General features: G+C 35.9%; 2 protein-coding genes across 5 annotated transcripts in view; one reads left to right on the top strand and one right to left on the bottom strand.

Moving 5' to 3' along the window:
* The window catches only part of CCDC82 (coiled-coil domain containing 82), a 33,164-nt gene extending 21,831 nt beyond the window's left edge, over positions 1-11,333 (bottom strand). For 2 of the 4 annotated variants that reach the window (XM_024574624.4, XM_045183582.2), the window contains exons 1-3: positions 10,798-11,164; positions 5,336-6,084; positions 4,677-4,878 (exon numbers count right to left, since the gene is read on the bottom strand). In XM_024574624.4, the coding sequence (XP_024430392.2) occupies positions 4,677-4,878; positions 5,336-6,070 (937 nt within the window). In that variant the 5' untranslated portion in view covers positions 6,071-6,084; positions 10,798-11,164. Of the gene's footprint in view, positions 1-4,676; positions 4,879-5,335; positions 6,085-10,797; positions 11,165-11,251 lie in introns of those variants that run through there. The other 2 variants (XM_045183579.3, XM_045183581.3) reach the window with 2 other exon arrangements.
* A 50-nt stretch (positions 11,334-11,383) lies between these two features.
* On the top strand, positions 11,384-15,304 carry JRKL (JRK like). Its single transcript, XM_024574643.4, has 2 exons — positions 11,384-11,473; positions 11,882-15,304. Exon 2 carries the CDS (start codon positions 12,033-12,035, stop codon positions 13,608-13,610), a length of 1,578 nt encoding a protein of 525 aa, XP_024430411.1. The 5' UTR covers positions 11,384-11,473; positions 11,882-12,032; the 3' UTR covers positions 13,611-15,304.
* Positions 15,305-15,840: the final 536 nt, after the last annotated feature.

The following is a 15,840-nucleotide window of genomic DNA, read 5'->3' as shown; positions in this document are numbered from 1 at the left end:
TGGTGAGAAGGGAAAACGACTGTGATTTGCTTCCTATACTGGAACAATTGGGGGGTGGAGAACTAATCTATTCTGAGGTGTTACTGATGTACCCACCACAACAGAGAAAACAGTAATTTTACATCCACTACAAAACTCACTTACGCTACCTCTCAGTCATTTAGTTTTGCACAAACTGACTCTGAGGTGTCTGAGACACCTTGATGAAAATATTTAATAAGATGATGAAAAACTGGGTCATAGCCTTTGGAGAAATCTGCATTGGAAATAAAAGTTGGGGAATTTTTGCCTATACACTGGATTGAAGTTATGGGGCAGAGACTGCCTAAAGCTCAAGCAAAATAAAGGTGAGGATGGAACCTTTAGAAACATCAATACTTACATGATAGATGAAAAAGAGGAAAGCAATATTATAAAGGGAAAGACAAGAAAGAGTGGTAGCACAGAAGCTAAGAAAGAGAACTTTCTGAAAGCAAGAGTAGTCAGTGGTTGGTGGCAAAGCACATAGCAATATCAGGTTAACATACTGTATATGAAATGAAGAGCATTTTGGCAACTAGGAAATTATCACTAACTTTAGTGAGAGCAATTTCACTGGATTGATGGGTGCAAGAGCCTGAATACAATGCTTTATGGAATTATGGGGAATCTTGAAAAAAAAGATTTAGAATAGTGGCTAAGGGAAGAAAGGCACTGAACATGGTAAAAATTAAGACAACGTGTAAGAATAGAGGCAGAAGTTAAAATTAAGAACACATATTATAATATGTATTACATAAAAAATGGATCACATCTTCCTCTAATGTGGAGATGCTCAGTAGTAAAAGCAAGCACAGAGCTCCTTGGTATTAACCTAAATGAGCTGAAAATGTATGTCCATAAAGAAAAAAACCTACACATAAATGCTTATAGCAGCTTTATTCATAATTGCCAAAACTTGGAAAGAATGTGTCTGTCAACAGGTGAATGGGTAAACAAACTGTAACACATCCATACAATGGACTAGTATTCAGTGACACAAAGAAATGAGCTATCAGGCCACGTTAAGACATGGAGGAAACTTAAAGGTATATTAAGTGAAAGAAGCCAATCTGAATAGGCTATAGGTTCATTTCTCCAAAGCTAAGAAATTAACACTATAAATAGAAGTATTGCTTAATTATTCTAATTTTATAGCTGCCTCAGTGACTTCTCTAGTCATTGAACAAATCTCCATTTTTCAGATATTCTGGCTTCTTATCCAAAGTTCCTAGTTATTATTTCAAATAATCTTCACTTTCCAAACTTATTTAGGGAAAATTAAGAGATATGCTGTAAAAACAAATCAAAACCGTTCCCTGATGACCTAAGTTTAATTATCAACTTGACAATTAGAAAGACCAAGAGAAAAACCTTCCATAGGCTGTGTGATTCCAACTATAAAACATTGTGGTAAAGGGTAAAACTACGGAAACGTTAACAATATCAGTGGTTGCCAGGAGGGCCTCAGGGGAGTGAGGAAGGATGAACAGGTGGAACAGAGGTGATTTTAAGGAGACTGAAATTATTCTGTATGACATGTAATTGTGCATACTTTTAGTGTCACTATACTTTGTCAAAACCCATACTCAGCCATAAAAACGAAGGAAATCCTTTCATTTGCAACACATGGATGAACCTTGAGGGCACTATGCTAAGTAAAATAAGTCAGACACAGAAAGAAAAATATGTATGGTTTCACTTATTACGTGGCATCTAAAAAAATAAGTGAACAAACAAAAAAGAAACCAACTCCCAGATGCAGAGAACAAACTGACAGTTGCCAGATGCATAAGTGTAGGGAAGAGTGAAAAAAGTGAAAGGGATTAAGAAGTACAAGTTTCCAGATATAAAATAGTCACAGGGATGTAAAGTACAGCTTAGGAAATATAGCCAATAATATTGTAATAACTACTGTATTTTTCGGACCATAAGGTGCACCTAAGTTTTAGAATAGGAAAAAAAAATTTTGAAGCAAAAAATGTGGTAAAATATTTAATAACCTAAATAACATAATATTTTACCAATGTAAATGTAAGCTACATTCAGACTATAAGATGCACCCCCATTTTCCTCCCAAATTTGGGGGGGGGTGAGTCTTACAGTCCGGAAAATACGGTATGTATGGTGTCAGATGGGTACTAGACTCACCGTGATCACTTTGTACGTTATGTAATATGTGTAAGCATTATGCTGTACACCTGTAACTGACATAATATTGTATATCGACTATAATTTAGCAATAAACTTTTAAAAATACCAAAAAAATCCATTGGATGTACAACACAAACAGTAAACCCTGACGTAAACTAGGAACTATAGTTAGAATACTGTATCAATATTGGCTCATTACGTCATATGCATCAAACTAATGCAAATTAGTGTGATGCATATGACATAATGCATCAAATACTAATGTTAGTAATAGGGATGTTGTGTGTGTGTGTGAGGGGTTGGATAGGAACTGTATGTACTTTCCACTCAGCTTCTCAGTAAATCTAAAATGGCCCTTAAAAAAACAAAAGCAAGCACAGAGGGGTAGAACAGAGAAGGAAATTAAAATAGTTCTTACATGCTGGACTTCTATTTTCATTAATTATCAGGAGTAGGTGTGAGTGGGTATCTTTTAGCAAATGTTCTATCACATTCTAGATATTATAATCCAGGACAATAGGATACCTCCTGATTGTATTTCCCTGACATTCAAATATCCAGGTGGCAGATAAACCAATGCCTATTGAGCTAATAGTCATCAGCTTTCAATACATAGATGCCCATCACTAACATCTCTATACTGCTAAATTTCTTGAAATTTGATATATGCCTCAATCTTCTATTTTGTTATAAATCATGAGGTTCAAATTGAACCATCATAGAATTAGTTTTTGCCCTTATAAAGAATCTGGAAAGAATGCATTCTTTAAGAAAAGAAGTATACATCCAACAGCCTGTTATTCTATCAAAGTTGTACAACATCATAAAAACAACCTTTGAATTTATGTGTAATTATAGGGATCAGAATAACACATACTTAAAGATATCCTAAATTTTCACAGTCCTATTATTTATATTTTCATTAACTACATGAAAATACAAAAGCTTCTAATTTCCAATTTCTGATAGGTTTCACAGAGTGACGTATTCAAGTCCTGAATACAAACCAGTCGTCTGTAGACCCCTGTGAATACCCAAGTCCATTTGTGATCTGTGAGATCAAAGCAGTAACACTGAGACAATCATTTGCTGTTTTTACTGTTGGGATTTTCACTGATGGTGCGTAAGTAACTATAGGTAAGGCAGCTACTCCCTAACATAGCAGTAGTGCCAGACTACAATTACTGAAGTCATCACTGCTATGCACTCTGTAAAAAGGCTACTTTCACCTAAGAATGTCCTTGACGAAGTAGTGAAAATTACTAATTTTATTAAAACTTGAGTCTTGAGTATCCGTCTTTTTAGTACTCAATGGGATGAAATGGGACATACGTATAAGGTACTTACGCGGCATACCGAAGTATGATCAATCACACTTTGAGAAAAAACTGAGTTGAGAGCTGAAAAAGCCTTAATTATCATGAAACACCATGTTTACTTGAAAGAATGACTGACAAACTACAGTTATTCTGGCATTTGTCAAATATTCTCTCAAAAGAGAACAAAGGGAGCCTGTCATTTCAAGAACTCACGTTTTTGTTGCCAAAGACAAAAAAAAGAAAAAGAAACAAACAAACAAACATTTTTGAGTAGAGGGTAGAATTTTCAAAAACTTTTATCAAATTCCCCAACCTAAAGAATTTTCTGATGAGACTGGTGGTAATATGAACAAATGTGTTTTTAAAAATATTGAACCATTGAATGTGTCAATATTTGGAAGATCCATATAACCCAGTGAAGCAGTATTTTCCAAATGACCAATGCAAAATGATGTTACAAAATCATGCATTGCTAAAAAGATCCATTCAAAGTGCAAGATGGACCAATGGATTAAAATGTAATTAAGTACTAAAATTTCACTTATATTGTTTCAGATTCCATATTGCGAATAACCTTTAAGAAGCTATCAGATGTCTAATTTTTATGTTGTGCCAAAAGAGAATATCCACAATTACTTTCAAATATGTACTCCTCCCTTTTCCAGTTATGTGTGTGAAGTAAGATTTGTTTCATCTGTGTCAACAAAAACATCACAACAGACTGGATGCAAAAGCACCAATAAGAACCCAACTGCTCTGCCTCCTATTAAGCTGGTCATTAAATATATTTATCAAAATGTAAAACAATGTCATTCTCACTTTGGGTGGAAAATAGTTATTAATAAAAATGTTATTTGTTTGTTTAATGAGTTTGTTAATGTTATTTTTAAGTGAAATAATTAATAAATACATTTTAAACTTCAGTTTTGTGTGTCTACAATGGTAAATGTTGATAGCTATAACCACAGAAACAGAAGCTCTCTGGGGTCCTCAATAATTTTGAAAAGTATAAGGGTTCCTAAACCACTAGACTAAGCTATTATCAATCTGAAAAATTAAAGTTGCCTGAAAATAAAGTCACAGGTCCTAACTGATTTAGAACATGACAGTAACAGGCTGATTTTATACTTAACATAGTATCATGATTAGAACAGTCATAAAACATTTTCTTGATATTTAACTTACAAAGAGAATTTTGTTTTACTAATTTCAGTTGTGATGTAGTCAAATTTTCTCCTTGCTGATTTTCATTCTTTCCATCACCCTCCTCATCTTGTACTACAAAGCCATCCATAACGTAATCATCTCCATCTTCATCAGATTCATAATCATCCTCTTCCTCATCATCATTTTCATTACTGCTTGGGCAGGATTCCTTTTCAGAGTCCTAATTCAATTAAAACATATTCTTTCAGTAAACTGTACATTTAAAATTGTCAGTATGGATGTGAAATTAAAAGATTAAATCTGAACCTCCCCAAAATGATCCATAAAAATTTCATATTTTAAGTTTAAAAAAATTTTTGTCATGTTAAATGTTGACATTTGAAATCAAGAAGAAAATAATATACCTTGGCAAGTGGTATAAAGTGATTAAAAGAGATATTAAGATTATAAGTAGAAGATACAAACAGGAAATACCATACAAAACAAAGTCTTAATTTTAAAAGAATGATGGACTGAAGTTCATGATAAAACTATATATTAGATTCAATACTGTAATCAAACATGTTCATGGATACTTCATTAAAAATAAATTCTAGAATTAGAGAAATAGAATAGACTCAGCACTAAATACTTAAAAAATTTAAAAACAGTAACAAAACCAACAAAATGTAACACACCTCAAAATCTCTACTACTATTGCGTCTCTGACGAGATCTTTGTTTTGAGAGTTCTTTCAGTTTCTGGAGTTGTTCTCGTTTTCTTGCAGCTGATGTTTTTTCAGATTGATTTTCTTCTATCTCTGCTGAAGAACATTCATCTTCAACCACTCTACGTGGACGTTTAACACCTACTTTTTTAACTAGGATATCACTGTTGTCACTCTCATCACTGTCAGACATTACAGAGGAGATTCGTTTTCTTTTCCCTCGCTTAACGTGTTCCTCTTCTACATCCTCCTCTGTTATTTGTTCAGTGTATTTGTTAAGACCATCATCCTCTTGACTTGAGCGCATTTCATGATCTGGTAAGTCAATACTACTATATTTGGTTTTGTTCTTTTCTTCTTCATATGTTGAACTGTTGCCAGTGTTAACGAGATGCTCACAGTTGTTTCCTTCACTTTCACCTTTAATCAATTTAAGCTCTCTTTCATTTTCTGGCTTTTTATTACTATCAAGCCCCTTGTTACTAGCAACTTCTTCCTCACTGTCAATACTTTCATCACGGTCAAGGTCTTCATCACTATCAAGACCTTCATTACTATCAAGGTCTTCATCACTATCAAGGTCTTCATCACTATTAAATAATTGTGAGATACTTCTTTTAGTCCGCCTCCAGTCAACTCGAGATTTCTGCTCACGTTCTTGAGTTTTAGAATTTTTCCTTGTTTCATGTCTTCTAACTTGTATCATTTTCACTTAAGCTTCTACAAAATAAAGTTTTTAGGAATATAATAATGATAACTAGATTACAACAATGAATGCATTTATGGTACAAACTGTATTTATTTGGTATTATAAAATGGTTCACAAAGGTAACATCACATGAAATATGAGTGAAGATGGCAGAACATTTATTCAACAAATAATTTAATGAACATCTATGTAAGCATTATATGAACATCTATTCTAAATTATGGTATGTTCTGAAAGAGATACATAGAAAACTCATGGTCCTATTCTTTAGACTATTATCCATTTGTAGAAGTAAAACACATAAACATATATAAGAAAAATGCAAGGCAGTATTCATTTAGTACCAAGTGAATGATAATAACCGATAAAAGTGTAAAGATGCACAAAGATTAGAACAGCAAGTCCTTCCCTAAAGATTTTATTGAACAGATATGATCTGATAGACTTCTAAAGGACTGGTTATATTTGAACAAAAATAATGAAAGAAAAAAGTGATTTCAGGCAGATAAAAATGGTAAGGTCAAACTTTGTCATTGAGAAAGAACACAATAAGTTTAGTAAATAAGTGTGACCAAAACAAGTGTGAAAAAAGGCTTTATGCTAGAAAAAAAGATACCGGTATAGAAAAGTGAGGTGCGATTACCAGAATGACTCACCCTGTAAGCAAAGAAGAATTCTGAATAGAGATATGACATGAATCATAACATAAAGGATCAACCAATTTATATTAAGGAAGTTATAAAGTAGTAATTGAGATAAAAAAGATAGTGGTGCAAAGGTAAGAGATAACCCATACACTAAGATTGTAGCCTCTATATAATTTAGTAAAATGGCAATGGCTTTAAACCACTCAAAGTTTAAGATATAATATAATCCAACAGAAAACTTACTAAAAATCCAACAACGTAATCAGGTGAAAGATCAAAAGGTTCATAGTGAAGCAGAGTATAGTATTGGGAAAGGAAAACAAATGCTTTAAATTTCTGAATCAGAAAAGGACGAACTCCATTAAAATTGTAACAAGCATATAGCAAAGGAACACAGAGACAAGATAATTAGAAAAACAGTAACACATATACTTCTGTGTTGCTAAGGAAACTAGAAATATCACAATGTAACGAGACTGACATCATAATACATGTATAAGAGCTTGTGCAGTTAACTGAGGCCTATCTCCTTCAGAGAAATCACCTTATGAGGCTGATTATTCCAATATTTCCACTATGGCACAGAATATTCCTAGAGACTTTCTAGAAACCATTATATCAAATATATATATAAATATATGAAAATAACCACACTTCATTTTTTTACCCCAAAGAGTGGTTTAAATACAGACTTTTATTCACTTGTCTCAGTTGTAAGAGACCACATAAGCAGCTTCCAGAAATTACTGTATTTTGCCGTGTATAATGCACACTTTTTGCCCCAAACTTTTAAAAATTTTTATTGTTATTCAATTAGTTGTCTGCATTTTCTCCCCATCCCTCCACCCTACCCCATTTGCCCAAATTTTTGAGAGAAAAATAAGGATGCACATTAAACATGGCTAATGATAATTCTGTATTGATACGAAATGTTTTTTAATTCTTCTATTTATGCTTATGCGTTAAAAGTGTAATGCTAGAAAGCAGTAATCTTATCCATATGCAAAACAATACCCTGGAATATGATAATTGGTTTTGTTTTTAAATATAAGTAAATAAAAAACTGAATTAAAAAATTAAAATGAAAGATCTTTTTCCTGAAAGTTTGGGCTAAAAACATGGGTGCGCATCATACATGACAAAATATGGGTAAATCCAATTTGAAAAGATGAAGATGAACTTCCATTAAAGATATTTTTAAAATGTGCTACAAATTCAAAAGGTAATTAAGAAAATTTATAAGCAATGGTATTACTGAACCAAGTTCATAGCTTCTCAAAATGAGTGAGGGGAATAACCACTCATTTGATTGTACAAATTCTGGTATATTTATAAGGTAATATGATTACTCCTATAATGGTAACAACTCATATAAAATCAGAACAATGGTTGTTAAGATTATACACCAGAAATTATAGTGTAGGCTGAAGTTCAACAGTAACTGCTACAAGATATATTCAGCACTGTAACAGCAATTTAACAAATCCTAGTAAATAGATCAAATATTCTGCTATTTGAAATTATACTTGAGTTGTTTCTTATAGAAGTTTTATTATATTAAATTTAGCAAAGAAGAAAATTGTGTGTGGTCAAAATTACCCTTTAAAAATACTTTACTCAAAGTGTTTTTTTTGTATACCATACTGCTTCAAAATATGTCTACCCAGTTTCTCCTCCATGTTTTAAACAGATTGCTGTTTTTTCTTTTTATTAAATACTGGATAACTTAGGCATCTTATAATTTGAAGCCATGTAGTACAAAGCAGTATTTGTAAGCACATATAGTTAAATTTGCACACTGTGTATGTGGTTTACACTGTATTGAGGATGTAAGGCTTTCTAATAAATCTGAATAGGGAAAATAATGAAAACAAGTTACAAAAACAAATGATAAATATGGCTTCAGCAGACACACTAAAGCAAATATGGGCAGTAGGAATATTAAAGTGAAATATTAGTACTCAAAAGTGGTTTCATATATACCACTTCGTAAGATGATTATCTTACAAAACTATACTATGCTCGAGAAAGACATTTATCATATCAAAAAGTGATTCCTATAACAATGATAAAAATAATTAAGATGTCACAGTATAAAAATACCAGTGGTTACACAATTAAGCTATTAAAAAACGCTTTTCATACAGTAAATTTTTAGTGCATTTTCATAAATATTTTTATATCTGACATAATCCCAAAAGGAAGATACGATCATCTTTATAAAAACCTACGCCAAGGCCATAGAGTTTAAATGACTTACCAAAGATCACATAGCTTGTTAGTGAGAGAGGAGGGATTAGAAACCAGGTCTCCTGATTCCTGGTCCGGCGCTACACAAATGACTGCTGTCAATATTACATTCGTACAAGGTAGTAAAAATTATGCCTTTAAAAGTCATTATTTTACCTCTCATTCATGCTAAATTTTAGTTCAGAAATAATCATTAAAATAGTTTAAATTAAAGTTTACAAACATGTTTCTTTAATTATGTTACTGAATTTTGGTGCATTAGTTAGGCCAGAAACTTCTGAAAATCTGTTATCCAATAGGAAAAGAATGTACTAAAGAGATGAAAATTTGCAGACTTCCCTCTACCATCTTACTGATTATACTGATTGAAAATTTTAAGGGATTTCTCATTAGGTCAAAAAGTAAAAATTTCAAAATAAGGCATTTTCTAATGAGAAAACAATGTATTTTGGGAAACTTCAGTGTTGAATGTTTGAGGAAGTACATTTTATTTAATTAAAATAAGTCGTTTTATTTGGCCAACTGCCAAATTTTCAGGGTCTCTCATATTTCAAAGGTACCATTTTGATCAACAATGTCACAAATTCTGTCACTAAAAAAGAAGATAAGTTGAATATGGTTGGCTCCTCTTTTTAAAATTGTGGATACTTTTACTTTGTTAGCTGAGAGGGAGGGCTGAAAGAATGACGACAGAGGGGAAAAGGGAGTGAACTGGACCTGAGAGAAATGAGAAAGTAAAGCTAGGCTATGGGAAAGACATTTCTTGGTCTAGAATTAAAGAAGAATACATGCAAATGGATATAATATCTACATATATGCTGAGTATACACTCAATTTCTTGAAGTGAGAATTTAATGAAGCTTCTCTAATGACATCTTACCTTTAGGCAACAAGAAAAAAAAACAAGAAACAGACTCCAAACATAAAACATTAAATAAGTGAATGAGGATGACTTTTGTGCTTCTTGGTTATTATCATGTGAGACGCATCTACTTAGCTATGCTGACTGCCAAAAAATGTAAAGGCGATAATCCGTATTGCTTTTGTTCTTTTTCTAACAGTTAACTATAAAACTAATACAGGGAACTTTAATGCCACCCGCATTTCTCATCAGAATATCCTTTCTTCTATAATTGAGGTTAATTAATCCTTAAGAAAAGATTCATTCTAGGAATCACCTACTGGACCTATAAACAATGTAGGTGGCAGTTTACACTTTAGGATTTGAAGCGCAGTAAAACCCCAGCCATTACCTGAAATTCCACCAGGAGGGATACAATCCTATTTGTAAAACATCATCCCTCCTTGATGTTTGCTTATATATGACAGTTTAGAGGAAAACCTTAATAAGCCAAATAAATAGTTATTTCATGTATTCCACGTGCCAGCACACGAACGGAACTGTGGCATTACTAGAAGAAATCAACAACAGGGTCTCTGCTCCCAAGGAGCTCACAATCTGATGAAATTGCTAGGGACATCAAACCGAGTCAGCATAGTACATGACTTAAGGGCTGTAATAAATAAATTGATCATATTTCTTCCATTGGCTGGGAAAACGAGCAGCACACGATGGACGAGGAAATAGGAAAATATGAAGAAACACAAAAAGACAGGAAAGCCAATTTCCCCCCACTTATTACCACGGTCCAATACCCCACAATTTCGCAGAATGGTTCCTGCCAATTTAGCGTCCCAGACAGCTATAGTATTCAATAAAACCTGTAATACGGAAGGTAATTCTTTAAATCCAGCAGGGATGAGTGACAGAAGGAGGAACAGATTCTCCCGGGAGTAAACACCTAAGTCATTTTCTGGATTACAAACCTGGCTTTTAGGCGGGACGCAGGTACCCGGCGCAGCACACCCGCCAGTCCGCTACTCAGCCTCTAGGAGGGAGGAGCGCCGTCGCTAGGGAACTGCACCCTAGGACCACCGTTCTCGGTGACGAGCGCTGGACAACACAAATTCCAAACCGTAGTGCAGCTCCGCACTCACAAAACAAACAAGGGTTGGGTAAGGCCAGAATCCCGCCAAACCACCACTCCAAGTCCGCGTATCAGCCCCGCCCAGTTCCCCACCGCAGAAGGAGAGTGCACCCCGCCCGCGGAGGCCGCGCCCCGGGCTGTTCCGCCCACCAGGAAGGCTGCGCGGGAATTTTCATCCAGGCCTATTTTGAGGCGCGGCTTCCCTTGCCCCTACCGTAAACCATCAGTAACCGGAGCTGCGGCCCGAGCGAGTCCCCGCCCCGAGCTGGCCTGCGCCGCCCCCGCGCCCTAACCTTTCAAAGCGCCTCCTTCTCCGCCTCCGCCTTCGCCCCAGCCCCAGGGACTCCTGACAAGCTACGCCCCAGCTCGTTCCGGAGACAAGGGGAAGTCCCGCCTCCGAGGGACAAGGGGCGGGGCCAGGAACGGGAGGGGGCGTCTTCCGGGAGCGTGTGCTGTGGGAGGAGCGGTCGCTGCGCGTTAGTCTGGAGTGGTGCAGGCTCCTGGTTCCATCTGAGGTGGGGAGAGGGGCCGGGCGGGCTGTGAGGGACCGGGAGGACTGTCCGGGCCAAGTCCAGCGCGGGGAAGTTGGGCTTGTGGTGGAAAGGGCTGGATGCCGGGGAAGGAATCAAACTACCGTTCCCTTGGGGAAGGGGGCCAGTCCCGGTTCCCTGCGTCTTCCGCTCTGTGCCTTAACTTTGGGGTGTGGCAGGGGTTAGTGACGGGTGTCTCCCGGTATCTGGGCGTGAAGGAGGATTGTGGTCTCTTTGGGATCATAGTGTTTCCCGCGGCCACTGGGGGAATAAAACAAATGTTTGTAATCCGGGTTATCCGCGGTGACTCGGGGCCTCCCCTACCGTCCACCTAAGTTAAAGGCCTGTTTGCTCAAACTTCCCTCTCACTTTCCTCTGTTTTCTCTCTGCCAGCCACGCCCAGCCGGGACAGGTTCAGGCCCCCCACGTTCCTGCTGAGGCCGACAGACTAAGTGTGTAACAGCGTGTTCAACTGAGTTTGTGCGATAGAAGAATTTTGTGGGCTGCTTCAGTTAGAGTGTAGGGAGAGCCCCAGAGCCTCACCATGTCTGGGAAACGGAAGCGAGTGGTTTTGACTATAAAAGATAAGCTTGATATAATAAAGAAACTCGAGGATGGAGGTTCTTCTAAACAACTGGCAGTGATTTATGGAATTGGTGAGACAACAGTTCGGGATATAAGAAAAAATAAGGAAAAGATTATAACTTATGCAAGCAGTTCTGATTCCACAAGTCTTTTGGCTAAGAGGAAATCTATGAAGCCATCCATGTATGAGGAACTGGACAGAGCAATGCTGGAATGGTTCAACCAGCAAAGAGCGAAAGGGAATCCTGTATCCGGACCCATTTGTGCAAAAAGGGCAGAGTTCTTCTTTTATGCATTGGGAATGGATGGTGATTTTAACCCCTCTGCCGGTTGGTTAACTCGTTTTAAGCAGCGGCACAGCATTAGAGAAATTAACATTAGAAATGAAAGATTAAATGGTGATGAGACTGCTGTGGAAGATTTTTGTAACAACTTTCGAGACTTCATTGAACGAGAGAATCTGCAGCCTGAACAAATCTACAATGCAGATGAAACTGGACTCTTTTGGAAATGCCTACCTTCTAGGACTTCAGTAATCAAAGGTAAATGTACTGTCTCTGGGCACAAGTCAATTGAAGAAAGAGTCACTGTCATGTGTTGTGCCAATGCAACAGGTTTACACAAACTTAAACTTTGTGTTGTGGGCAAAGCAAGGAAACCTCGCTCCTTCAAGTCAACTGACACCTCAAACCTGCCTGTCTCTTATTTCAGCCAGAAAGGTGCATGGATGGATCTTTCCATTTTCCGACAGTGGTTTGACAAGATCTTTGTGCCAGAAGTTCGAGAGCACTTAAGATCCAAAGGCCTGCAGGAAAAGGCTGTGCTTTTATTGGATAATTCACCAACACATCCAAATGAAAACGTCCTTAGGTCAGATGATGGCCAAATATTTGCTAAATATTTACCGCCTAATGTGGCTTCATTGATTCAGCCTTCCGGCCAGGGTGTCATAGCAACAATGAAGAGGAACTATCGTGCAGGTCTTCTCCAGAACAACTTGGAAGAAGGTAATGACCTGAAATCATTCTGGAAAAAGCTGACTCTGCTAGATGCACTTTATGAAGTAGCAATGGCATGGAATTTAGTAAAGCCCATTACCATTAGCAGAGCATGGAAGAAGATTCTCCCTACCATAGAGGAGAAAGAAAGCTTGGACTTTGATGAAGAAGATATTTCACTGGCTACTGTGGCCACCATTTTACAACACACCAAAGGATTGGAAAATGTGACTACTGAGAACATTGAAAAATGGTTTGAAGTGGACAGCACTGAACCAGGGTATGAAGTATTAAGTGACAGCGAAATCATCAGAAGAGCACAGGGCCAGACAGACGAATCCAGTGAAAATGAGGAGGAGGAAATAGAACTGATTCCAGAGAAACATGTCAATCATGCAGCTGCTCTCCAATGGACTGAAAATTTATTGGATTATCTAGAACAACAAGGTGATATGATTCTGCCTGATAGACTGGTGATACGTAAACTTCGAGCCACCATCAGAAATAAACAGAAGATGACCAACTCCAGTCAACAATGACATTTCACTGTTATTGTTTTGGTGACTGTGTTCATAACTTTTAACCTCTGCAATAATGGCTTTATTTTGTGTGTGTTCTGAATTCTCAGGCAGTCCTATCAAATACAGGTACAAAAGTGTGTCTGAAGTGGTTTCAGGATTGTGCTTTGCGTCATCTCTGTCTCTTGTCCTTTTACTTGTGCAGATAATCTGAAGCTGGTTCTGTATGCATATAATTTACATGTACACGTTTTCACTTTTGTAGACCTCTTCCATAACAGTGGCATTCTCTAAATTTTCTAGCAAAAATTAACAGATTGAGCATTTTCCTAAAGTCTTCTCTTTGATTTGTGACCACTGTCACAGTAATCTTTTGCTAACCCTCTTAAATAGTTGGTTTGTGTGTCTGTATATGCTGAAAGTATGAGGAAATATCTATATTGTTAGATTTCAGGGTGATTGATCTATAATAATTCAAAATGAAGTTCAGTAATAAGGAAACAAGGATTGATGAATTCCAAGAATAACTTAGAAAAATTTTTGGATGGCACTAACGGGAGATTTTTCTGGAAATGAAAGTAAATATAATACAGGAAGTGATTGCTCACTTAGTGAGAAAACTATTGGAAAGCAGGTATATAAAAGATTGTAATCTATTCATTTGTAGAAAACTGGAAGTTGAAAATTTGGGGAACTTTATTTATACAAAGGGAAGAAATTGGTTTCTTTTAATTGGGTAACAGTATAGGTTTATTATTTATTCATCTAATTATAGTACAGGTTTTGTAATGTTACATGTGGTATTGTTCTGTGAGCTCCCACCTTTTATGTGGGGGAACATCTTGGGAATTTGAAGGTTATTTTTTTTACTGTGTACTTAATATTATGTAAAATTTGAAAAACAACTGGTCATACATTCCCCTTTTATTACATATAAAAAGAAAAAAAATAAAGTTTTTATTATTTTTAATAAGCCATAGACCTGCTTTATGAAGAGAGCAGAAATAATTAGGGAAAGTGCCAGGTTCTTAGGAATTTCATCATTTATTATTTTGACACTTATAAAACATTCTAGAATTTATCAAAATTTTGATAAATTTGCATTGTAAATTTAGGATGTTCATTCAAGACATGAAAAAACTTTACCTATGGGAGTATTAATTTAATTTATGATTTAAAAGCAAAGTGTGTCCATATTTAATGTTTTGGCACCAATTTTTTTTAAAGTAGAATTTTTAAAAAGTAGAATTAGACATTTTTTAATTTTATCATTGAAATACTTTGCATTTTATAGTGCCTTCTTAGAATTCTAAAGCTTCAAAAAGATTTTTCACTTTCCATAATTTCTATTATCTTCATGATATATGTCCAGGTTTTTTTAAAGACATGTCTGTGATGAGAATTTGAAAGTTGTTTGTGTTGCATAAATTGCCTCTGTGCACAGAGGGGGGAAAGCATCAGAAGTTAACATAGATATTGAAGCAGATAATTACATCTTCTATAAATGAATCATATGTAAATTGATTTTTCATTTTTCTAAAATGAAAATACTAAAAAGCTGTTTGGAATTTGTCTGGATTTGCTCACTGTTTTAAAATTAACCTTGTCTGTGAAATTCAGCTGTACCATTGCCACCTAGTGGTTAAATTAACATTACTGTTAAGCTGTGTGGTTTTAAACTTCAATATCTAGTAAAAGGTTCACTGTTTTGTGGCCTTGAGAGTGAATCTTATGACTCTTCTCTAGCCTGTGGGAAACTTTGCTTTCTTTGATTTATAGCTATTTGCTCTTTTCTGAAGCTGCCAACACTGGTAAGCTAATAGTTCTGTTTTGGACCTTTCTATCCTTAGATAATTATAAAAGCTGCCAATTATTGAATACTATATTATGTTCTAAGCAGTGCACTCATATAATCCTCAAATTGTGAATTAGGAGGAACTACTGATGCTCAGTTCACACTCTTTAATTGCTGAAGATCACCACTTGGCTACAGGTAAGAATTTAAACCCAGGTGTTTGACACCAAAACCTGCACTTATCCAGGGTCCAGCAGAAGTAAGGCTTGCTTGAGTGTGATTGGTAGGGTACATGAATGTCTCGCATGAGATGGACAGCAATTTGAACATGTCACAAAAAATGTATGGTGTGCTTGAGTGTAATATTGTTATGTTACAGAATTACATACTTAATAATGATTTTGTAATAAAAGATTTTGTAATGGAAAATAGGGGCATTAATTGTACCAGACCCTG

This window comes from Desmodus rotundus, chromosome 5 (assembly GCF_022682495.2).
Source record: "Desmodus rotundus isolate HL8 chromosome 5, HLdesRot8A.1, whole genome shotgun sequence".
Taxonomy (NCBI): Eukaryota; Metazoa; Chordata; class Mammalia; order Chiroptera; family Phyllostomidae; genus Desmodus; species Desmodus rotundus.
This window is presented reverse-complemented; position numbering and strand designations above follow the sequence as displayed.